Raw genomic sequence first — 25,958 nt, 5'->3', positions numbered from 1 at the left:
TAACAGTAACTTATTAGTATATACCAGCCCCAAATTCCCTCCCTCCCAATGTATCTGTTGCAAAGATTTTCGTAGAAAAATTTTCAGAAAATTATTATGGCTAGAATCAGGACCTGGAATTAACTGGCCATTTGTTCTAGGCACAAAATTGAAACAGAAACATCTGATCAGTATCTCTATTCTTTTGCATTTAAAGATTAGCTTCTTCCTTTGACATGAACAATGGACAGGGCCGCAACTAGGGTCTGTGTCACCCGGGGCAAACATGGATTCCATACCCATTTTGACGTCCCCCCAGCACTCATTTTGGTGCCCCACGAGCACGGCGCCCAGGGCACATGCCCCGGTTGCCCCCCCCAGTTGCAGCAAAGGATCCCATACATGCAGGAATGCCATGTGCACAGACCTCTTGATCTGGATACTAAAAAATAAATGTGATTATAGAAATAGATTACAACAATTAATAATACAGTAACACTTCAAAATAAAATATGATAAATCATCCATCTGTACAGCAGAAATTCTGCCTTTCCTGCTAAACAGGTTTTGTAGACAGACTTGGAATGGGAGGGCAAATAATTACACCTGGGGATGGCTAGCACCATGAGGTGATCTGGAGGGACCTACCACACTGAAGGTCTGATTAAGATCTCTTCGCCATGCAAATTTTATTATATTTATATTTTTATTGTATTTTAATTGTAATGGTTTTATATTTTAATCTTGTTTTATTGTAAGCCACCCAGAGTCCCCCTGTTGGGGAGAGATGGGCGGTGAATAAATTTATAAATAAATAAAATAAATAAACAGTTGCACCATTTCTTCCCATTGACCATGTATCTAGGAAGTTAACATTCTTACCCAGCAGATTTTCCTCCACATCAGTCTGAAGCAGCCATTCCAAACTAAAATTTACCTAATTTATCACTGTCACACCCACAGACAGAGGAAAAAATACATTCAAAAAGACTAGAATTCTGTAAGGATCTTGGTTATGCTTACATTCATATTGTGTCATTCAATCATCAGGTACTTCTAAACTAAAATACCAAATTAAAAATAAAATTAAAATACAGCTATGAATCTTATAAAAGTCCATTGTTTTTCAAATTTGTTGACGTTACAAAAATACTTTAAAACTGATGCATTAACACTAGGTATATCTGGGCCAATTCTTCATCAGCTCTCCGGAACTACACTTCAGTATTGTATATACAGTATGTTACACTGCAATGTAGGATGTTGCATAGAATCACAATAATACAGTCTTGAACATCATGATTTATACCAATTTGTATATTAATAATTTAGAAATAAGTGCACTTAGAAGCTTTGTGAAGGAAGATTTGATTACCTCTACATCCCAGTTCCCCATGCTCATGGTGCACAGAGGGTTGGGAAACCCAGTGAATGTAAAGGGCTGTACCACTGGGGTATGAGAGGGAAGACAACTATCCTTGAAAGTTTTCCACAAACATAACTCACATTCATTTGTCACATTTGCCCAATCTTTTATGAAGCATCTGAGAATAGTCTAGGGCTCTAGGAAGAATGAGGAGGTAATGTGATCAGCTTCCAATGACCTAATTTTACATGTCAGGTCTGATTCCTTCCAACTTCATCAAAACCAAGTCTTGTCTTTAAGATCCTCTGGTCTTTTTGCTGTCAGTGATTAACACAGCTACCCCCTGGAAACTGTTGATCTAAAAGGTGATCTTGTTCACAGCCTATTTTTCCCTCTCAAGAAAGGCAGGGTGCAGACAAAGCCAGAAGGACCACTGAGGAGGATCGCTGGAACAGATAAAGTGACAATCCTCCTAGTTTATCCAGTGTACAGCTTCTCTGATGGGAAGCTGTGCAGTGGCCAAGACATTTTTTCCATGCCAGAGGATCCAGAAATTAATAGTTCCCTGTGTTCTCTTATACAGAGAAACAGATGTCTCCTACCAAGACCCAGCCAACCTCCATTTTCAGCTTTCATTAACACAATAAGATCATACAGTTAATGATTAGTTCTTATCTAAAAACAAATATCACTTTATATCACTGAACCTAGACTCACTTTGTCTCTGAATTGCACAACGCTAATGTTGATTATGTGCCATCAAGTTGGTGTCAACTCTTAGCAGCCACATAGATAGATTTTCTCCAGGAGGAAAAACACAAATGTATTTCTTCCTAAAATAAAATTCACTGTCCATTTGTGTTTAAGATTTGTAAACTAAGATATACTCATCCATGTGTTGTTTCAAAATGATTAGGATAGGCTTGTTTACCAGTTTTGACTGCTATCTCTTATCAGTGACAATCCTCTTGCTTGAAGTTGTTTAACATTTATTATGGAAGGGTAAACAGATAGCAGAGAGAAACTTTGGCTGTATTTTCATCTGCAAGTTTATGGTTTATATGAATGCTTCATGTTTTTATAATGATATAATCAAATAGCAGGGTTACAGGGAAAAAAAAGGAATTAATACAGACATAATAACAGTATTATTAGCAAGTTAAGGAATGCAAATATGGAATTAGCATTCTAGCTTGGCAGGGACCTTTGTTCCCTACATAAAATATTATTATGTTGACAAAGCATTCTGTTTCAATGAAACCATCTTACTGTAAACAAAAGAGACAAATTTAAGAAAATAGTGAGAAAACTAACCACATACTACTCAGCTGAAGGCAAATCAAATCTTACCATCTTCACAGGACAATTAAAGCTAGACTTATGCATCTCTTGTGTTATTCATTATACTGCATGTCACTGTTAATATGAAAAATAATACAAACGTTAACTCAAACTTACAATCTTGACTAGCATTTCCCAAATCCTTACAGCTAAAGCATTTGTGACCAGAAATTGGGGGTAGACTTGACTTTATTAAAAGGTTGCAGTGTTGTTGTTTTTTTAAAGCAGATAAATTTACTTGTGAAAATTTTGATCTCAAAAGGCCCAAAAAACCCTAGAATATACAAAAGCTACCAACATTTCTCTACAGAATTTAAAAGCCTCTTACAATGTAGCCCAAACTTTTCAAAAGGAATCCCTAAAATTCTGGAGAAATTTTGTGGAGGACACAAGGGAGCTGAGGACAAAACCTGATGTAGCTAAAGAGGTCTGCCATTCACACTCTTTAGATATCATACTATTGTTTCAGAAAATACTGTCCTTATTGCAGAGGAGTAATTATTAATTATTATTGTCAAGGGATTATAAACCACATTCAATTCAGAAGTCAGCAATACTCTAAATATGTTTTTAAATATAATTTGGTCTCTAAATCCAATAATGGCTTAATTAAGTCCATTGACTTCATGAGTTTATGAATGTGTACTTTGCCATTCAATTTTGGCCTTATCAGATAGTGTATTATTCACTTTTCAAGCACAGAAAAGGTTTTTGTTTTTTTTTAAACTATTTTCCTAATAAAAATTAAATTATTTAAAAAGAGGAAACTACAACAGCAGACATTGTTTGGTGGGGGGGTGCTATAAAATGTAACACTTACAAGACACAGAAAAGATATTCTCCATTTACCACAGAAGCACTCAAAAAGCAGGACATAACATTTGTACCTTTTTCTCTTCATATGCAATAAACAGAAAGAAGAGCATTTAAGAATTACTTAGGAAAAAATGTGATATTGGTATGACTCACGTAGAATAGGATGAAATCCTACATATCTTTCCAAAATGGAAGAAAATTAAAATGGAAAACAAACAAATTGCCAAGAGAAATGTTCCGACTGAAGTATGAGACCTTCTGGACAAAATGTCTAAAGAAGTGTTATTAAGAATATCTTGCTTCTGCTGTAGGAAATGATGCTGAAAAAAATAACACAGCAAGAGTTGTTATGAATGTTATTAAGCTTGCACAACTAATGTAGACCACTTACCAAAAATCTGAAGTGATGGGTGTTTTCCAGTGACAAAAAGGAATCATAACTCCCCTTGGCATTAAAGCAGAACATAGTTCTGTGATGCAGCACACCTTAAAAATGAAAGGTAGCGAACAAGGGTCCCTATTCTTCATGATTCTAATCTTCACTCTGAAGATCTAATTAAATTATTTGAATAATCTGTTTCTACAGTTAAGAATTCATATATCCATATCCATATCCATCTATCTATATATACACATACATACAGTACGGATACATATATCGGTTTTAATTAATTTCTATTTTTAATGCTGATTTTTATATCTTTAAATGCCTGTTTTTATATACGTATTGTTTTTTATTCATTATTGTACACTGCCCAGAGTGACTTCTCTTGAGATGGGCAGCTATATAAATCTGATTAATTAATTAATAATAACAGTGCTTTGAAGTTTATGATTAATGTCAGAAAAATAGTATTAGAAGGGCATATTATATTATAATACGAGCTCATTGTGGCCAAGGTATGAGGTGTTAAATCTATCCCTATGTACTGTACATTAAGGTAAAATATTTTCTGCTTGACCTGATTCTAGGCTTTCTCTGAGCCCACTTCACACCTCTGCTACTCTGAGTTCAGGTACCCATCTCTTACTTTCTCCAAATATTTTTATTACATATTTCCTCAGTCAAAAGACTCTCACACTTAGATGCTTTGCCCTCAATGGTACTGACTGGGAGATTCAATTATATCCCCTATCCAGACACTGAAACTAAGACAGCTGCACATGTACTTTTGCAATACTCTATCCATCATCCTTGGAGGATGGAGTTAATCTCTTCTCTAATCACAGATTACCTGGACCACTACCAATAGGCAACTTTATGCTACCAATTAAACAATCAAGATGGCAAAGTTTCTAGAAAGGTGATGAAAAGTTGTGCCATAGCAGTGGCTGTCAGAAACCATTGGGTCTGAATATAACACAGGCCTCCTTAGCTTCTGCTGTGAATAAGTTGTTATCCTGGATATTTTATATTTTAACATTTTTGTCTTCTTTCTTAGGTCGAAATTATTTAATATTTTTTTTAAAAAATAGAAGATATATGCATGAGTATTCTATAAAGGCTCCAGAATGGCACCCTCTAATGTACACAAATTGGATAAGACCCTGTCAACTATGTGATAGAAAAATTAAGAACATTGTACCCCAAATCACAAGAGATTTAAAATCAGATGCAGTGTCCAATGCCGTCAAAATTTCTGAAGTTATAACGAATTGGAGGTGACTTTGACCCTCTACCATTTTCTCCCTTTTGCCTCTGGAAAAACTAATTTTGGCTTTTCGTCTAGGCAACTGGAGAACATCAAGGTTCAGAAGGAGAAAATAGAGCTAACGTTCTGAAAAATAATGTGGAGTAAATCTCCAGGGCTGTATCATAATCACAGAGGAACCAAAAGAAAATCGAAATTGTTATTAAAGACAAGAAAGCCTTTTAATGTAAAATACTGCAATATTAGGCAGATAAATAATTCATAAGAATAAATCACAATTACACTGTGTTCTTCCATATATTTCAGAAGATGTTCTTCAATCCCATCTTTCATCACAAGAATCCTATAATCTGGTTCATATATTATGCTAAGCCATGTTTTAACCATGGCCAATCAAATAAACCACAATTGGCTAGGACCGCACATTACAATAAGCCACAGACCACAGACTTTAGAAAACCACAGAGGTTGAAATTGTAAAACACATTAAGCCCAAATCAAACAACCATTATGGCCTGGTTTTGATCTAGAAATAATAAAGGCGGGATAGAAAATAAAATAATTTTAAAAAAAATTAAAAAACTGGTAAGAAATATAAAAGTCCAGCTCTCAAATGAGTGTCATTCTTTAAACATCCAAAATAAAAGAGAAGTAGTCTTATACTCACATAGAAGCGCATTCCACTGACCTCTAAGTAGCAATTCCCTCTATAAGGGAATTTTACAGCAAAGGGGATTAGACGACACTGGTAAGGAGGCTGAAACAATCTTCCTATGGAGATTGTAGGTTCTCTACCTCTGGCTGCTTTTATGAAGAGCTATCTCTCACAGATATGTTAGATGGTTTCTCTGTATATTGCAGAGGATTGAACTCGATTCTTGTGTTCCCTTCCAACTCTACAGTTCTGTGATTCTATGACAATTTGATTGCCTAGACTACAAAATTCAAAACTGATATGCATTTAATATGGTATCTATGAGCAGAAATGTGCCCACAGACTTCAGTTTCCCTATCCCAGCTGACTTCTGTTTAGATTCTTTTAATTTTTTGTTTTTAATCTGTTCAATTGTGTCCAATTCTCGGAGACTGCCTGGACAAGTCCCTGCAGATTTCTTGGGAAGACTTTTAGAAGTGGTTTGCCATTGCCTGCTTCCTAAGGCTGAGAGAGAGTGACTGGCCCAAGGTTACCCAGCTGGCTTTGTCCCCAAGGTGGGACTAGAACTCCCAGTCTCCCAGTTTCTAGCCTGGTGCCTTAACCACTATACCAAACTGGCTCCCACCTTTAATTATAGCAGAAATTAAATGGGAGATGGGCATATTGTAAATCAAAGCATTAAGCTCCAGCTTCTTTTTATGTTATACAGGAATGCTGAGGGAGTGTCCTGGAGAAAAGATAAAATGAAGACGCTACCAGTCTGCCTTCTGATAAGATATTTGTGACTGATCCCACCCACAGTGGTACCATTTTGTGGAGCATTATGTTCTCTCAAAAGTTCATGTTCTCAAAATTTTACATGCCCCCACCAACCACAAATTGCCTATGTCATACAAAAACAATATTAATTTTCCTTTCCTACCACTTGTAATTTTCATAGTAATGGTTTGTCAAATAATTAATTTATTCTAGACATAAAGAGTCACAGAATGTTATAATCATTTTTCTTCTCTCATATAAGCTGCCAAAAGTCACTTGGATTGCACAGAAAATGGAGTAAGTGTCACAGTGTGACGGGGCTCTTTTTTGAACTGGAGGTGTATTGATTTTTCAAGGGTGGCAATTGACACAGAAAACAAACAGTGGAGGATTTTTATGCTTTTTATTATATACAGTTATATTATTTACGCAAGTATTTACAGCACAATACCAGTGTTCACCCAGTGTCAGGTTTCCTCCTAAGTGTCCTCCTCAGAGACTATCTCCTTCTATCTCTCCTGCTCCCTCCCCCTGTTTCTGAGCTTGACAAGAGAGAGAGTGAAAAGAAAGCAATGGGCTGGAATTCACATGGTGTGCTCAGCGTGGCTTGACTTTCTCCTACTCAAACACCTGCTGCTTTTCTGTTGGGGAAAGAACCTCTTCCAGGGCCTTCTGCCCAGTCCCTCCCCAGAGACCAGACCTTCTCCACCACAGCCATTCCCCTCGTTCCCCTCTGGGGTTTTGGGTGAAGCTACTGCCTGCAGCCAACCAGGTCCATTCTTCCCATTCTTGGGTTTTAGGTGGAGCTCTTGTCCTTCTGGGTCTTCCCTTCTTCCAGGGAAGCCACCCCTGGACCCTTCTGCTCCCTTCCCAACCAGGAACTGCTCTAAACACTTTATTTCTCTCTCCAACCTTTCTCCCCAGTCACTCTGTTCACTCTATGCACAGACATTTTCTCTCCTCTCTTTCTCTCCTCTCCTTTTCTCTTTATCCAATTTTTAGGTTAGATCGCCAGCATGTCCCCCAGCAACTGTCTCCGCAGGGTTCTAATCCGCATCACCTCTAGTCCCCAACACCCATATACCAGGCTGGACCAATGGGACTGCTGTCTCAAGATCTCACCACACCTGCCCTGGCTAGCCACCAGGTCAGCTCATCAGCCCTTATGACAGCACAGATGCCCTTCAAGGCCAAAACTGAGCTGCTTTTTTCCCTTTTTTACGACTCGACAGCAACTAACAGCAACGACAACAACTCATTCCATATGCTGGCTCATGCCAGCTGAACAGCTGCCAGGCCAGGCCATTAAAACCCATATGCTGCAGTAAGTAACTAAGTAATCAGATGTTCATGTATGAAACTATTATGAACAGAAATTTGAAAAAATATATATTTTTACATTACCTTTCATTCCTCTCAACTCCCCCATTCAGAACCTTCATGTTTGACAGAGATAGAAACATAAAGTGAATTGATATTTGCCATAATGTCCTTGGGTTCATGAATAACAATGAAGAAAATAAATAATAAAATACAACAGAAAGTTTAAAATGAGCAATTAATTGCAAAATTATTCTTAGAAAGCTATAAATCAATAATGAGCTGAAATTCTGTACTATTAGTATGACATACTCTCACAACCTTCAGCAAAGGATCGTTACCTTGTCCTGGTGCTGGAGCTTGAGCACCTCAATGATGCCATGAGCTAAACCATGAAGGGCCACCCAAGACGGGAAGGTCATGACAGAGAGGTCAGACTAAATGCGATCCCTGGGGAAGGTAATGGCAACCCACCCCAGTATTCTTGCCGTGAAAACTCAATGGATCAGTACAACCAGAGATATGTCGGTATACCATCGGAAGATGAGACCCCCAGGTCGGAAGATGGTCAAAATGCTACTGGGGAGGAACAGAGGATGAGTTCAACTAGCCCCAGACTTGATGACGCAGCTAGCTCAAAGCCGAAAGGACGGCTAGTGGCCGATGGTGCTGGTGGTGAACGGTGAATCCGATGTTCTAAGGATCAACACACCATTGGAACCTGGAATGTAAGATCTATGAGCCAGGGCAAATTGGATGTGGTTATTGGCGAGATGTCAAGATTAAAGATAAGACATTTTGGGCGTCACTGAACTGAAATGGACTGGAATGGGCCACTTCACATCAGATGATCACCAGATCTACTACTGTGGACAAGAGGACCGCAGAAGAAATGGAGTAGCCTTCATAATTAATAGTCAAGTGGCTAAAGCAGTGCTTAGATACAATCCAAAAAACCATAGAATGATCTCAATTCGAATTCAGGGCAAGCCATCTAACATCACAGTGATCCAAATATACGCCCCAACCACAGGTGCTGAAGAAGCTGAAGTAGAGCAGTTCTGTGAGGATCTGCAGCACCTACTGGACAACACGCCTAAAAGAGATGTTATTTTCATCACAGGAGACTGGAATGCTAAGGTGGGCAGTCAAATGACACCTGGAATTACAGGTAAGCATGGCCTGGGAGAACAAGACGAAGCAGGACATAGGCTGATAGAATTTTGCCAAGACAACTCTGCATAACGAACAGTCTCTTCCAACAACCTAAGAGACGGCTTTATACATGGACTTCACCAGATGGACAACACCGAAATCAGATTGACTACATCCTTTGCAGCCAAAGGTGGCGGTCATCTATACAGTCGGTAAAAACAAGACCTAGAGCTGACTGTAGTTCTGATCACGAACTTCTTCTTGCACAATTTAGGATCAGACTAAAGAGATTAGGGAAGACCCACAGATCAGCTAGATATGAGCTCACTAATATCCCTCAGGAATATGCAGTGGAGGTAAAGAATCGATTTAAGGGACTGGACTTAGTAGATAGGGTCCCGGAACAACTCTGGACAGAAGTTCGCAACATTGTTCAGGAGGCGGCAACAAAATACATCCCAAAGAAAGAGAAAACCATGAAGGCAAAGTGGCTGTCTGCTGAGACACTAGAAATAGCCCAAGAAAGAAGGAAAGCAAAAGGCAACAGTGATAGGGGGAGATATGCCCAATTAAATGCAAAATTCCAGAGGTTAGCCAGAAGAGATAAGGAATTATTTTTAAACAAGCAATGTGCGGAAGTGGAAGAAGACAATAGAATAGGAAGGACAAGAGACCTCTTCCAGAAAATTAGAAACATTGGAGGTAAATTCCAGGCAAAAATGGGTATGATCAAAAACAAAGATGGCAAAGACCTAACAGAAGAAGAAGAGATCAAGAAAAGGTGGCAAGAATATACGGAAGATCTGTATAGCAAGGATAACAATATCGGGGATAGCTTGGACGGTGTGGTCAGTGAGCTAGAGCCAGACATCCTGAAGAGTGAGGTTGAATGGGCCTTAAGAAGCATTGCTAATAACAAGGCAGCAGGAGATGACGGCATCCCAGCTGAACTGTTCAAAATCTTGCAAGATGATGCTGTCACGGTAATGCATGCTATATGCCAGCAAATTTGGAAAACACAAGAATGGCCATCAGACTGGAAAAAATCAACTTATATCCCCATACCAAAAAAGGGAAACACTAAAGAATGTTCAAACTATCGAACAGTGGCACTCATTTCACATGCCAGTAAGCTAATGCTCAAGATCCTGCAAGGTAGACTTCAGCAATTCATGGAGCGAGAATTGCCAGATGTACAAGCTGGGTTTAGAAAAGGCAGAGGAACTAGGGACCAAATTGCCAATATCTGCTGGATAATGGAAAAAGCCAGGGAGTTTCAGAAAAACATCTATTTCTGTTTTATTGACTATTCTAAAGCCTTTGACTGTGTGGACCATAACAAATTGTGGCAAGTTCTTAGCGGTATGGGGATACCAAGTCATCTTGTCTGCCTCCTGAAGAATCTGTATAACGACCAAGTAGCAACAGTAAGAACAGACCACGGAACAACGGACTGGTTTAAGATTGGGAAAGGAGTACGGCAGGGCTGTATACTCACCCTACCTATTCAACTTGTACGCAGAACACATCATGCGACATGCTGGGCTTGAGGAATCCAAGGCTGGAGTTAAAAACGCTGGAAGAAACATTAACAATCTCAGATATGCAGATGATACCACTTTGATGGCTGAAAGCGAAGAGGAACTGAGGAGCCTTATGATCAAGGTGAAAGAAGAAAGTGCAAAAGCTGGCTTGCAGCTAAACCTCAAAAAAACCAAGATTATGGCAACCAGCTTGATTGATAACTGGCAAATAGAGGGAGAAAATGTAGAAGCAGTGAAAGACTTTGTATTTCTAGGTGCGAAGATTACTGCAGATGCTGACTGCAGTCAGGAAATCGGAAGACGCTTAATCCTTGGGAGAAGAGCAATGACAAATCTCGATAAAATAGTTAAGAGCAGAGACATCACACTGACAACAAATGCCCGCATAGTTAAAGCAATGGTGTTCCCCGTAGTAACATATGGCTGGGAGAGCTGGACCATAAGGAAGGCTGAGAGAAGGAAGATCGATGCTTTTGAACTGTGGTGTTGGAGGAAAATTCTGAGAGTGCCTTGGACTGCCAGAAGATCAAACCAGTCCATCCTCCAGGAAATAAAGCCAGACTGCTCACTTGAGGGAATGATATTCAAGGCAAAACTGAAATACTTTGGCCACACAATGAGAAGACAGGACACCCTGGAGAAGATGCTGATGCTAGGAAGAGTGGAGGGCAAAAGGAAGAGGGGCCGACCAGGGGCAAGGTGGATGGATGATATTCTAGAGGTGACGGACTTGTCCCTGGGGGAGCTGGGGGTGTTGACGACCGACAGGAAGCTCTGGCGTGGGCTGGTCCATGAAGTCACGAAGAATCAGAAGCGACTGAATGAATAAACAACAAACTCTCACAACTGGAGACCTAAGAGTGAATAAGAAGGATGATGGTTTAGAAAGTGTTCTTGTTTGTTGTGTTTAGCATATGTTTAGTCATAACGGCACATGGCAAGAATTCATCTAAAAGCAGTACTGATCAGATTGATAGGGCAGGCCACCATTTGGTAGTATCAGGAGTGGATCTTGTGGGAAAAAGTGGGAATGCATAAGGGAAAGAAGTGAAAGAAACTGGAGAGAAAGTACAAGGCAGAGGAAGTATAAAGACTCTGAAAAAGTGTAAGATAGATTATCCCAACAGAGTAAATGACAAGTGGAAATAAGGAAAGAGAATGTGGAAGTGCCCAAAGGTGTGTGAAATTAGACTAATTAGAAGTGTGAAATGGGCCACTTGATGGATGAAGTAAAAGAGGCTGTACATGAAGAAAAACATATAAAAGAGGATGAGTGCTGCAAAAATTGAGAACCGGGGAAAGATACTGTATAATGCACATAGAGAGAAGAATATAGTTGCAAAGAATGTAGCCAAAGACAGCAAAGAACACTTAAGATTAAAAGAGGCAATGCAGAGCAATTACGATGCAAATAACAAACTGCTTTGGAAGCAGATTTCACTAAACAAAGTATTTCCAACACAATAAATAGAATTAAAAATAAAAGTGATGAAATATTTTGTGATGAAACTGAAGTGAGGGAATACTGAAAGAAATATTTTAAAGGGAATTATGGTGATATGTAAGAGTGGAATTAAAATGAACAGTATAAACGTTAATATTAAAGAAAACTTATGAAAAAAGATGTTATAAACATTGTTGCAATGTTGGAAAACATAGAAGGTATATGGAATTGCCCTGCAAGTTGTTTAATATGTGAATAAAGGCTACATCTGTGCCTGTTGATTGAAAGAATTCTAATATGGATTGTCTGTAGGAAGGGAATAATAGCAAGAGTTTATGCAAAAACTACAAGGGGATTAGTTTATTAAAATGTCTGTTGGCAGGTGCCTGGAAGAATTCTGACTGAAAGAGATAACAATGAGCAAAATGGGGGAAGCACAGTTTTGCTTTATGCCAATGAACAATTGTGCAAACCAGATTTTTGTTCTTCAGCAAGTCACGGAGAAAATTATGAATATGAGAAAAGGAAATGCACTATGTATTTATGGATTTAGAGAAAGTATATGATAAAGTGAATATGCTTTATTATGCTTTGCATGAATATGGAGTTGGTTGGTTGCTGAATGTTATAAAAGAAAAGTGTTTGTGAGAATGAATAGAACACTTCACAAGTGGTTGAACGCTGAGCAGGGAATAAGCAAAGGTATCTGGTTGTTTGATTGTTTAATGTATTTATGTTTAATGTTTGGTTGTTTAATGTATTTATGGATAAATGTATAAGAAATAGCTGCAGTGATCTTAGAGGTATATTGGTTGAGGATGTTGATGTGGGAGTACTTTTGTATGCTGATGATCTTATTATCTATTTTCCTGGGAGTAATTCTCACTGAACGCAGTGGTTTTTAGTAAATTTGTATAGGATTGTGCTATAAGATTACAAACAAACCACAATAACTCTCACTTTAATACAGTAGGACTGAAGTCTGATTAAACTTGAATGAGATTATATTATGAGGGAGGAATGCATTTACATTTTAAAAAAAAACATTTTTCTATACCACTGTGTTTCCATATTTTTGCATGACTGGCGTATGGTGTTTGCTGTTCTAGAGAATCTGCATTCATTAGTTTAGTGATCAAAAATTACATATAACTACAGGTGTATGATTCATTGTCATTCCCTCATAACTACAGGAAGTTGAAAAAAGTCAAAGTCAACCCACCCCACCCAATCAAGCAGAGAGGGCATGTTACAGACCCTGTCCACGAGAGACTGTCAACTGGCAGGGCCCAGGAAGAGAGCCTTCCCTTCCATGGCCCCCACCCTGTGGAACACTCTCCCCCCGGAGGTGAGGCAGGTCCCCACTCTCCCGGCCTTCAAGAAAGGGGAGAAGACCTGGCTCTGCCATCTCACTTGGGATGGGAGGAGGGGTAGTCAGTCCTGGGGGTGGATAGCGCCATAAAGAGGCCACTGTGAATTTCATGAATTTAAATTAAGAACTTTTAGTATCTCCATCTTGGATTTTATATTTGTATTTATATTCCACTAATACTGTTTTTATTGTATTTTAATCTGTATTTATCTTAGTTTTATTGTAAATCTCCCAGAGTCGCTCTTTGAGTGAGATGGGTTGTGACACAATTTGAATATAAATAAAATAAATAAAAGTTGTCAAAGTCTACATTTGAAGCTATTAATATTGCATATGATCTTCTTCACACTAATCCTTCTTTAATCACAAACAGATGAAGTGATAGAAGAAAATTAAAAATAAGTGATCAGATATGGTACAGTTCCAAATCCAAATTAGCAACATAAAAACTGCCAATTAAAAACAAGTAAAGCTTAAAGCCAATTACATCATTAAATGAAAGCTGCTTTGCTACATATAGCAATCAAATAAATTACTGTATATAATGATACTTTTTCACAATTATTTTTACATATCTGTCTGGAAATCTAATGCCACAAAGTAATATTGGCTTAATGAGAGATGCTACTGGGTCATTTTTCATTCATTTATTCATAAATCTAGAACTATTTCCTTGTCTTCTTTGTTCCTTGCCAGAATTTTACTTTTGCAGCCTGTTGCCAGAATTGTAAATCCAAAGGTCGGGGGGGAAAAACAGCCAAGCAATTTTGCTGTTTTGGTTTGCATGAATAACATTTATTTTTTTAAAAAGGAAATCCTACACCACTGTGTGGACATAAGGAGAGAGATGTACTAGTGATGACTGCTGCCTTTTTTTGTCATGCATTCAGTCCTATGCATATATGCTGGACCTCCAACTCTTGCCATTTTTAGCATTATTTAAGTACATTTTAGGACTATCAGCCATAAAACCGAGTATGATGTTCAAGTAAATAAATAAATCATATAAATTTCAGAGCAGGCTCAGGAAGAGACAGTTTTTATGTACTCATGGTACTACAGTTGAGGCTCTGACGGAAGCCAACATTTTTAACAATACTTTTAAGCCTGGAGAAGAGTCAGAATTCTCCCTTTATATCCCCTCCAGAGAATAATCCATGAGAATGCTATGAATGCCATGGACCAAACGTGGAGGGAAATATTTAGGGCGCCTAGACATGAGAATGTTTCCTCACATACTTGGCTATACTTGTTTGTGGCATTCTTTAAGTGATTCAAAAAGAAACGTTTTAGGTACTTCAAAGTGATTAAAATTGTTCTTTATAATTGTTTTCTTTACTACTAGGTTCACATATTAATCAAAAATCAAGAATGTTATTAACAATTCTCATATATATTTATGCTAGGAGACAGCCAGAAGCATTGTGCGATAAGTAATCTGGTCCCTTCCAAATGCTGGATTACAACTCTGTAAACCAGAGCCAATTGTCATTTGGAAATAATAGCCCGGCCTACTAGTGTTATAGAATCCACAAAAGGCCCATGTTGTTTACAATACTAGACAAACACCTGAAATCAAAGCTCAGACCAAACTGATTCTGAGTAAAACTCAGCTGAACTAACAACTGGGAGAGATAAACAGGATTTACTTCAGGATTTATCTGAAACCTCTGGCATATGTGCATCTATTAAGAATCAATGGCAGATGCCTTCTTTAGAAAGGTTTGACAGAAGATCCTTCCAGATGTACCTTACCATATATTAATCTAGCCCTTTGCACATATTTTATCTCCATTTCAAATTTCTGTTCAGAAACTGATTATGTAGAAAGAGAAAAAAGAGTAGCATATCTTTCACCAGACAGCACTAGCAGACCTCTCTCTGGAACTACCTACTCTTGTTTTCCAATAGGCCACTGAGTAGCATATTCTAAGTCACAATTACGTAACTCCCTAAATGATAAATCATGATTTACAAGCGGAGTTCACAAAACACACTGATGCACAAACAAGGAAATCACATTCTGGCAGTAAACCCAGTCAATGACTTAAGAGTCTATTAGATATACCTATTTTGTTGTTTATTCGTTCAGTCGCTTCCGACTCTTCGTGACTTCATGAACCAGCCCACGCCAGAGCTCCCTGTCGGTCATCAACACCCCCAGCTCCCCCAAGGATACACCTATCCATAACCTCAAAAATGGACTCATACTGTATATTAATATGAAGGATACTGAAATAACTAGCTCAATTACTATGCAAACCAATGGATTTCTGTTCACTGTAAGATATGGGTGCAGTTTTTTTTCTAGCTGGAATCCTTCAATCTTTCCTTCTAGGTATGATTGAAAACAATGCCAAAGAAATGGCTGGGAGGGGGTGATCTTTGGACCTAGTGCCTCCTTGAACAAGGAGTTGCCAATCTGACTTCACATATTTGGTGTGGGGGACTGCAAATGGTCTCTGGGGATATGTAGGATGTTCCACTGATCACAGAATTCTCAGAGAGCGACTGACAGTAGACAACAATAGCTATGCCAGAAAAAGGAGTCCTCATTCTAGTGTGGTAAATTTAAGAAATGGGAGACAAGCTTATTTCTCTCCCCACCTCCCTTTCCCCCTCCTTCTGCCAAGCTCCTGGTAAGGCTGGCCCTGACCAACACAATGTGTTGGTCATGCTAAAACATCATGGAGATAAAAGTCAAGATTTGACTTTTATAGTCAAATCATCTTAAAAATGGAGAATTAACCTACTGCAGATACTCTTACGGATTATTTCCTTTCAGTATTTGAAATTTGTACATACCAGAGCACTAACAACTATGAGTAAGGCATACATATTTTATAAGTATTATGTAGCAACATAAGGACTAAACAGCTGCAGAAAGAAAAGATGTGCTCACAAGAGTACTAAGCATTAACAATACTTAAGCCTGATTTGGCATTCTCTGTGTTAACATTTTGTTTTAACACACAGCTTAACTAGTTTGGTACAACAGCAATTTGAATCAAAATTATTATATTTCATTTAGGTTTTATTTTATTTTACTGAGGGCCCTTCCAGGCAGTGGTTTAACGCTTCTAATTCCATTTACAAAAGAGAATTGTTGAATTAAACTATAATAATATTTCAGCTCTGGGAAAACTGCATTTTTCCCAATAGTGATCTTAATATTTTGTTGCTCAGAAAGCACTGCCTCTCTTTCCCACCCAAGTTCTTGTATAACTAGCCTGGCAGGGACAAGAGAGAGAGCTATGTATATATATGGAATGGAACACAGACACACATTTGCACGGGATAACAACGTGTATATATTTTCAGTTGTGCCATTATTTCATCTTATTTTTCACTTTCAAATTCTAACATTTGTGAATGCCCTTGCTGTTAAAATATAAACCCCTTTCAACTTACTCTTTCAGAACATTTAAAATCACTAGCAAGATTGTGCCTAGTTCTGCAGCACAGTGGAAATAGGTGGTCATTTGGCAAGCCTTGATTCTGATCTTTAGTCTTAGTTTAAATGCAATCCATTATTCCAGCAAAGCAGCACATGGCTCCCTCTTCTCAAAAGGAAAGGAAAAGAAAACAACTTGGAGGGAGACATTTGCAGGCTCTCCATTACGCAAGTTGGGGAAAATGTGTTGGCTGGATCAGCAGCAGCATAGGTAAGAAAAATGAAATTCAGGGTTTCTTTTCATTTGGAAAATCCCTAGTTTACTGATTAAAAAATAGAACAGCTTTGCAGAGTTCACTTATTTCCTAAAATATTTGCCATTTTTCAGCTAATTTAGTTTAGGGACTTCTATTGTTTTTCATCTTTTTAACTGCTTTTATTCTAATATTCCAGACTAACAGTACCCAAGAATACCATACCACCTGGCTGCATTGCTGTTTAATTAAACTCTCCATGGCTCTTAAAGACAGAATTTACATTAACTCACTGGTTCAAAGCACTGCAAAAACAGTCTGCATTATGTGTGTGTTCTTTAATCTCTCCCTCCCTCCCTCCCTCCCTGTGCACACACACCAGAAATATGCACATGCGTGTATGCACTTAAAACTGTAACACTTTCTTAGTAACTCACAACAAACATTATATATATCCAAGCCACTAAGGTTAGCATTACATTTGTTTGAGTCACTTAGAGAGCTTGTCTTATACGGCGGCTATCTAAATACAATAAATCGGTAAGTTTAAAAAAAGATAATTCTTCTGTTCGCTGGAGGAACTGCAATCCACTATTGATTCCTGTTGAACCAACACAAGACTCTCAAGAATCCCTGCCGCCTTCCACCAGGAGCATCATCTCATGAGTCAAGCCACCTTTTATGTATTATCTATCCTATGCTAAACTCTGGGGAAGTGTACTTGTGCACAAGAACAAATCAGTGAGATTTGAAAAAGTCTCTGTGTGACACCCATATGTGCATCTGAAGCATAAATGTTTTACTTTCCTATAACATAGAATACATCATCCCAGTCAACAAAGAGTTCCACGTTCTGTTCCACCTCCCCTCAAAAGACTATTTCAAAGCAAAGTTATCAATGTCGTTTGTTCATGTAAGCATGCAAGATTCCATAATATAGAAGAGAAAATGAATGGATTGGGAAACCTCACAAGGAAGAGGAACAGGATATCACACAAGATCATGTAATCTTTTGTTTTAAGGAATTATATTCCTAGAAACTTCAATTTGACTGCAATATAATTTAGCATATACTGTATTTGTGCTATTCAATAGAAGTTGTTGACTTTACAGTAACAGAGACAGCCAAGAAAATACCCCAATACTCAACTTATGGGAACTTGTAAATGTAGTTTTCAGCAACTGTTCAAAAGTGTTTACCACTGCTCTCTTTCAGGTTATTTTCTTTTCTTTCTAGACTAGCCTATAACCCTGGGACTTCCTGGTGGTCTTCAATTGAATTACTAAGTATGACTTTGCTCAGCTTTTCAAGACCTAAATGCTGTCAGCTAGGTGGGTGAAACAGCCATATGGGTAATTAGTCGTAGAGAGTAAGGGAGATGACCCTGACAAAAATATGCAAGAACTGTTACCTAAGAGGGCTGAAACCTTATTTAAGTACCCGGAAACAAGATAATATTTGGAAGCAACTCAGGCAGGCTCCTCCCTGATTCACTATGAGAAGAAGAGGTAAAACACAGTCGGGCATGCATGATTCTGTTATTATGACATATATCAATAAAGCACAGTTCTTGTCTTTCTCAAGAGTTGATTTTCTGGTCTGGTCTACCTAGTAGGCCTGACATCAATATTGTTACATTTGTATGACTCCTGCCAGAATTTACTAGGTCATAGCACAAATTACAAATGTTGTTGGACTAAGCCTTGATGTAACTATCGCTTCAATGTTTATGAATAGGTATCCATTTTAAATTCACCTTCATGCTACCATAACTTTAGGACTGATGATACTGAAAGACGTAGTTTTATCATCTTGTTAACCAAAGTTCACACGCATTAGAAGGAAAGGCCAAAGAGCGTGTTTGTCAGCAGAGAACCAGGTTCAGGGACTGAGACTCAATCTCTTCTTGAAAGGGATGCATTCCCCTGAAAAAAACAAGGACCTTTCTTCATTCTGTATTGCCCCCAGCTTCCTTGGGAAGAACAAACACTTTTATAATTATGTTTAGCACATTAGCTAATTTGGCAATGACCATATTCTTGTGATCAGATACAACTTTGATTAACGCACTACATCAAGCTGGATCTGGCGACAGTTGTCCATGCCAGAGTCACATCATGTTCAGATTACTTCAGTGCCTTCTATAAAGGGCTATCCTGGAAAAGCATTAGGTCATTTCATCTAGTTTCACCATTGTGTTAACTCTGATAAAGAAAAACCCACACCAGTTGCCAGATTGTTTTCCAGATTCAATTTAATGTACTGATTAAGTTTTAAATCCTTCAGATCTCACTATCTAAGGGAGTGCTTCCCTCAGTATAAGCACGACCAGGAGTCAGTTTTGATTTTTTTTCATATATTGCTCTTGTAGTTCTCAATTCACAGTTAACACTGGTTCCCAGTCTCTCAGTTGTTAAGCCACATCTCTTTAATTAGGTTTTTAAATTGATTTGATTGGTTTTAATATTCCAGTAAGGTTTCATTGTTACTTTGTGTTGTTACTACTATCATCTAATTTGCTATGTATTGCCTTTATGGCATTTATGGAATGACGCTGAAGAAATATTATAAAACCAAACCCTGGGATGCTGACCAGAAGCTTCCACCCTCCACTGCAATGTTCAAGATAATATCCCATCCTTTAATTATCCTAAATTACAATATACTTAGTTATGAAAATGTTAGTACCACATGCATCTTAGTGACAGCAGCTCCCTACCACTCAGTTTAAATGAGATCCCACACACTATTTTATGTCCAGATCCAAATATAATCATTTTGCATCTACTCAGAGCCTCATACACTTTTGTGATTTTCAACCATAATTAAACATAACCATCCTCCATCTACTAACCCCTTCCAAGCAATTAGCTGGGGGGCTTCTCTCAGAAGAGTGCATAGTTTTCTTGACTAGCTGCCTATCTTCCAACAAGAATACAGTTATTCAGTATTCCCAAGGAGTTTATTTTCTAAATACAACAAACTAGTTCAGAAATGTCCTATATACTAACATGTGACATTCGTGGAAATCATAGCCATCATGTTATCAAGAATGCACATATTTACAACTGAAAAATCCATACGTATAACCAAGGAAATTGAACAATATCATCATCTATTTTTATCAATAGTATAATCCTGCCCAAGTTGCCATGTGAAGCAATTGTCTGTTTCCAACTCCACCATTAACCTCATGAAACTGTGGTAATGGTAAGTTATCAGGACTCACTAAGATGATTTCTCTGTCTTCGCTTTCTCATGCCCTTGGATGATGATGTTGGAAGAGTAATTCAGATGAATCTTCAGTTTTTTATAATCATAGGCCATCATTCATAAGAGATCATTTACTAACCCACTTCAAAATCTAGAATGAGATGTAGAGCAACTGCCAAATGAGATATGCTTTACCATTGATTGTGTCTTAAACAGAGCAGTATTTCAGATTGCTGTGACAATCCAAGGTCCACCACCACGTTTTACCTTTTTTATATCAATAAACAGTTCTGGTCCAATGCTAACTGTGCAGCAGACACTTATTTCTGAGTACATTTACTCAGCCTGGTAAAGATATTTATTATTCATATATTTTATAAATACAGTATATACTGTCTGTGTGTGTGTGTGTATGTATTTATAGAAGTTATTGAAAAAATGCAAAATAGGGAGTGATCAAATATCTGTAGCAATACAGATGGTGACCACATCAAAGATATTAAAACTATATCCAGTTTTTCTGCCTTCATAGGAACAAGAAATATCACTAAGGAATAACTGTGTAAGTAAATTAAGACATGCTACTAATTGGCCATCAGTACTCAACTGATTTATGTCGTTATTTTCTTTTCATTGCTTACCTGATTCTCCTCATGAGAAACCCTCATTTGCTCTTTCAAAACAGACATTCTGGCTGCTTCCTCTTTACGCAAAACTCTTTCTTTTTTAAGCTCTGGACTCCAGAAGGTCTTGATGCTATTCATGGAAGATCCAAGCTTGCTATCCTTGATGTCTAGTTCTTTCCTTAGAAGTTCATTTTCTCTCTGTAACTCCTTCAGTTGAGCCTGTAAATCTAGCATGGTGCTGTCTCTTACCTGCCTCAGCATGGAAGGAATCTGATGATGGTGATGGTGTGAAGAAGTGGTCAGCCCTCCATGCTGATCAGTATAAGAAAGGAGATCTGAATGGGAAAGGCCAGCGGAAGCAATATTAGGGCTGCTCCCCATTGCTGTAACTCGTCCACCATATACAGCTCGATTTGTAGCCCTTCCAAGAGTCATTGTGCCCTTTGGGAAAGTAGTAGATGCCACACCTTCGTGGTCACTCAGATACATTGGTCCAGATGTTGCATAGGCAGCATTAAGTGACTGAATATTCTCCATCGATAAAGTCTTACCTGTCCCTCCACCTCCTCCACTACTTGTTCGCCTATGGCCCAGACGAGGAGATCTTGGCAAACGTGGAGATCGGGCAGGACTGCCTTCCAGGTTACTGATTGTTCTTGCACTTCCATACATTTTGATTTTACTGTGAGGTACTACTTAATAAGAAACTACTCTTACTTAAATGGGATGCCTAACATTTATTTTCAATATTGGCAAACAGCTTCACAGCACTCTTCCAGAAGGCAACACATTCACTGAAATCAATTCTCCAGGTTGAAGATCTGAAAATAAAATAATAATTTTATTATTGTGCAAGTAGCAATGTAGCACCAACATCTGGGAGAACCAATTCATTTTATACATCAGGTTATATAGATTGGAATCTCCCACTGTCTGAACTTGGTAATAATGTTTTTAAGTCTTGATATTTATTTTATTTTCAATGAGTATCTACAGGTTAGAAAAGATGAACTGCCAAAAATATCGTATTACACTATAGGAGCACAGTGTTAAAACTGATGAAATCTTGCATTGCTAGAACATTCTCCAGGTCATATAATTAGTTCTGAGTTTCAAAAATAAGATGGAAGTGTTCAGTAAATAATGCTTAAGTAAAGAAGGTAAACCATCATTGTACAAGTCCAAAGGTACACAAGAACCACAGAAAAATATATTTTTATTATTTATAGCTTTGCTTTGTTCATATGTTACGAAATTCACATGGTCCCTGAATACATAGAATAATCACACGGCTAGAAATCATGATGGGTAATTTCCTGCCCCCAAAGCAGCAATCATAAAGATTAGGAATTAGTATTACAGGTGATAAAGAGACTATGTCTGTCTTAAAATATGTGAATGCATTCCTCCTTATATAAGTGGAGGAAAATAACAGATGAAGAAATTATCAGACAGTACGAAGAGGTAAACAACCCTTTTTAATTTGTTTTAAAGAATCTAATTTAACTCTTCCTAAACCTACCATTCCTCTATTTCAGATCTCCCAAAACTGCTTGATCTTTCTTCGAGGTTCCAAATGTGTTGGCAAAAAAATATGGAGAAAGAAATGGCAATATTAAGATTATCCTTCCTTCTTTATTTGAAAAAAATGCACTCCTTTCCCAAGCATTTTTCCATCAAAAAAAACAACCACAGTGCAACCTGATAGGTGGTTGTTATGCTCAGGTCAGAGATTACTTGAAGAAATCTGCACACGTTTACTGAAATATGTTACCGCCCCCCCCCCCCGCCCAAAAGGACCTATCATTATTTTTTATGGATCTCTGTTGGCTACTAAATGCTTAAATTATGGTGAGCACAGAACACTGTTACATAAATAAATTCCATTTACACATACCTAATTAAATGCAAACTAGTTTTGTCCAAGTTGGGCCATTATATCCAATATATTCATTTTTCATCTTTTAATTATAAAGGCTACAATGGCTCTTTTCTTATCTTCTAGAATTGTGCTTACAGGGAAAGGTCACGCATAATTCCAGACAGTAAAATACACCGTGAAGTGGTTCAAACATAATAATAGGCCATAATGAGGCTTACATGGGAACCCACCCGTTACAATTTAGCATGGTCTGTGAATATCCAGTAAGAATGGAAGTGAGCTTCAGGTGAAATTAGAGTTTATCAAGTTATATTTAAAAAAAATACAAAATAGGGAGTAATTAAGTATGTGTAGGAATAATACAGAATTAGAACTTTCTCCACTATATTTACCCATTATACTGATCTGCATCAAATTTGCTTCTATCCATATAAATGAGAATATATTAATTTAAAATTAAAACTATATTTTTAATTAGTACGAATTCTATCTTTACCTCGCCTTTCAGTTCAGAAGTACAATATAACTTTCCAAATTGGTGAAGACTGAGCTCATCTGCATCTTTTCAGTTTTCAATTCCCACCCTAACTGATAATGGATAACGTCAAGCTCTTTATTCTCTTGATTTCTGTTACTTATTTTTAAATCAAATGTATGCCAGAGATCCTTTCAAACAGAGGACTGATCTCCTCTGGCTTAAGTACCTGGCCTCCATTGCTAATTATCTCTCTTACATATAATACAAACAGTTTGTATCTTACTGTTTGCAGAGTGTCCATAACAGGCAGTGATGAATGTGTGCTGCTGCTTTAGCTCTTCCTCTTAATAAGTATGTTTATGACCTTGTAGATCGGAAGGCTTCGGACTACATTCCTGGAATGCAAAGACAGTAACATGCTAACCTATGGATAACAATATGCCTCCCACTGCAAGGTAAGAGGTGGTTTTGCCTGGAATTTTTGGCACCCTATGCAATTATCTATTATCGATGCCTCTATGGTTGAGCTATGCTTATTTTATTTTTATTTATTTATTTACTATACACAAAGGAAAAAAGGAAAGAAGTTCACAAACCAGGAATACCTCATTTATTAAACAAAATGATCTTGCATATATATTCAGATTATGTTATACTTATTATTATATAATATATAATTATTATAATTATTATATTATAATTATTACAATAATTATACTTGTTATAATATATTATATAATTATTAACATTTAAGTCAGTTTGCTTAACAATGGAGGCCTAATGCTAAGTAAATGAATTTAAATACCAGAAAAATGGGACATGAAGTAGATAAACTAGTTTATGCAGTCTAAATTTCCAGTGAAATTGAAATTCCCAGGACTAAAATGCTTTTCAGGCCATTGTATAACTGACGGAGATGATTCTCCTTCAGCCTTGAAGGTTTCTAGTTTCTTGCCATTACAAATGTATGATTTCTGTTCCTCTGGACCTTGAAAAATGGAATATATGTTTGATATATTTTCAGAAGAATAAAAAGCTTATTTTTCTTCTGCTTTCCAATTCTTTAACAGTAGCTCCTTTCCAAAAGAACCAACAGGGATCAGTCTGTTTTAGAACAAAGCATGATCTATATTAGGATTTTTTATTTTCAAGATTTCGGTCCTGTCCCACCACCTGAAGTATACTGAGAAAAGCATAATGAGGGTATGTTGTTTATGTTGTTTATAGTCTAAATGATAGGCAGAGATCAGCATTTCTTTTAATTTGAAAATTAACATTTTAAAAACTCCTGATAATTGGTTTTGACTTTCTGCTTCATTTTACAGTTTCTATGAACTAGGCCTAAACTTCCTAAACACTGGAAAAATAGATGATAAAACCAAAAGGGAGACCAATAGCATCACAAATAGCAGCCAATATTTAAGCATACTGAAAAACTGAAGAAATGTAGGTAGAGAAATAAATTGGAGATGTTGAAAGCAAGAAATGAGAGTCTCAGAACAAAAGAAAGTTAAACGGTTCAACTTAAAAGATAGATGGCAAAGACTGAAAATGTGCTTCCTACTATTTTGTGCATGTGCGCACCTTTGAGTCATTGTTGACTCCTGATGACTGCCTGGTCTAGTCCCTGCAGTCTTCTTGACAATATTTCAGAAGTGGCTTGCCATTTCCTTCTTCCTAGAAGGAAGAGAGAAAGTGACTGGCCCAAAGCCACCCAGCTGGCTTTCGTAGCTAAGGGAGGACTAGAACTCATGGTCTCCTGGGTTCTAGCCTGGTGCCTTAACCACTACACCAAACTGGCTCTCTTCTTACAACTGTACTTACCAAGATTATAATTTCTTATACTTTATACACTCCATGGAATCACAGGTGAATGAGATCAAAGGTCATTTAATTCGATCACAAATCATTCCCCATATATTCATAATCCAACATGGCACAACAACGAGCAAAGGAATGATATCCCATAGAAAAGCACTTGCTGAAAACTGAGCAAACAGATCCAGATCAGATGATTCAAGCAAGACAGACAAATGGGAAAGCCAAATGACAGCAAAGCTCAAATCCAATCTAGGATAAAATTGCTTCCTAATATCAGCACTTGTGCATGAGTGTTGATGCTGACTGAAGTATAGTTGAAAGCTATTTTTAAATCCTAATTAGCACAATCACATTAAAGCTGGTCCTCATATATTCCCTAAGTATATCTGACACAGGCTGAAAACCACTGCGCACACATGGAAAGATGGTAGTCAGGATTATCTAATTCAGCCTCCAATCTGGAAGCAAGATCTTCTCTAACACCCCAATCCTTGGTGATACCTAACTAATCATATAAATAAAGCAGGACAAAGCTACTAAGTTACTGAATTCTAGTTTCTGATGTTTCTGTATATAAAACAGATTTTTGATCCTGGCAAAAGGATCCATTATTAGGTAATGAGTGAAACCACTGGTGATGGCACATATCATACTTTGGACGAGTGTATACTATTCCTCTCTGATTCTGTGTTTAATTGTCCTCTCCTTCTCCAAATAGTTCAGAATAGTTCCACCATAACTCAGATTAAAAAATTACCAGCTTCAAGACAGCAACATTCTACACATAAAATATTTTACACAGAGAAAAAGTATCAGTTCTCATTAAATTTCAGCTATTCTCAGACAGATGTTGACATTCACTTTTTATGACTTTCTAGGAATTTAA

The 25,958-nt window shown here is 37.5% G+C and overlaps 1 protein-coding gene across 1 annotated transcript in view; it reads right to left on the bottom strand.

Annotated features, from left to right (window-relative positions):
- The window catches only part of ERC2 (ELKS/RAB6-interacting/CAST family member 2), a 630,778-nt gene extending 609,215 nt beyond the window's left edge, over positions 1–21,563 (bottom strand). Inside the window, exon 1 of the mRNA XM_063296431.1 lies at positions 20,907–21,563. Within this exon, the coding sequence (XP_063152501.1) occupies positions 20,907–21,563 (657 nt within the window). The remainder of the gene's footprint in view (positions 1–20,906) is intronic.
- Positions 21,564–25,958: the final 4,395 nt, after the last annotated feature.

Source organism: Candoia aspera, chromosome 2 (genome assembly GCF_035149785.1).
Source record: "Candoia aspera isolate rCanAsp1 chromosome 2, rCanAsp1.hap2, whole genome shotgun sequence".
In the NCBI taxonomy this organism is placed as follows: Eukaryota; Metazoa; Chordata; class Lepidosauria; order Squamata; family Boidae; genus Candoia; species Candoia aspera.
Note: the sequence above shows the minus strand (reverse complement) of the source record. Positions and strands in the feature narration are given on the sequence as shown.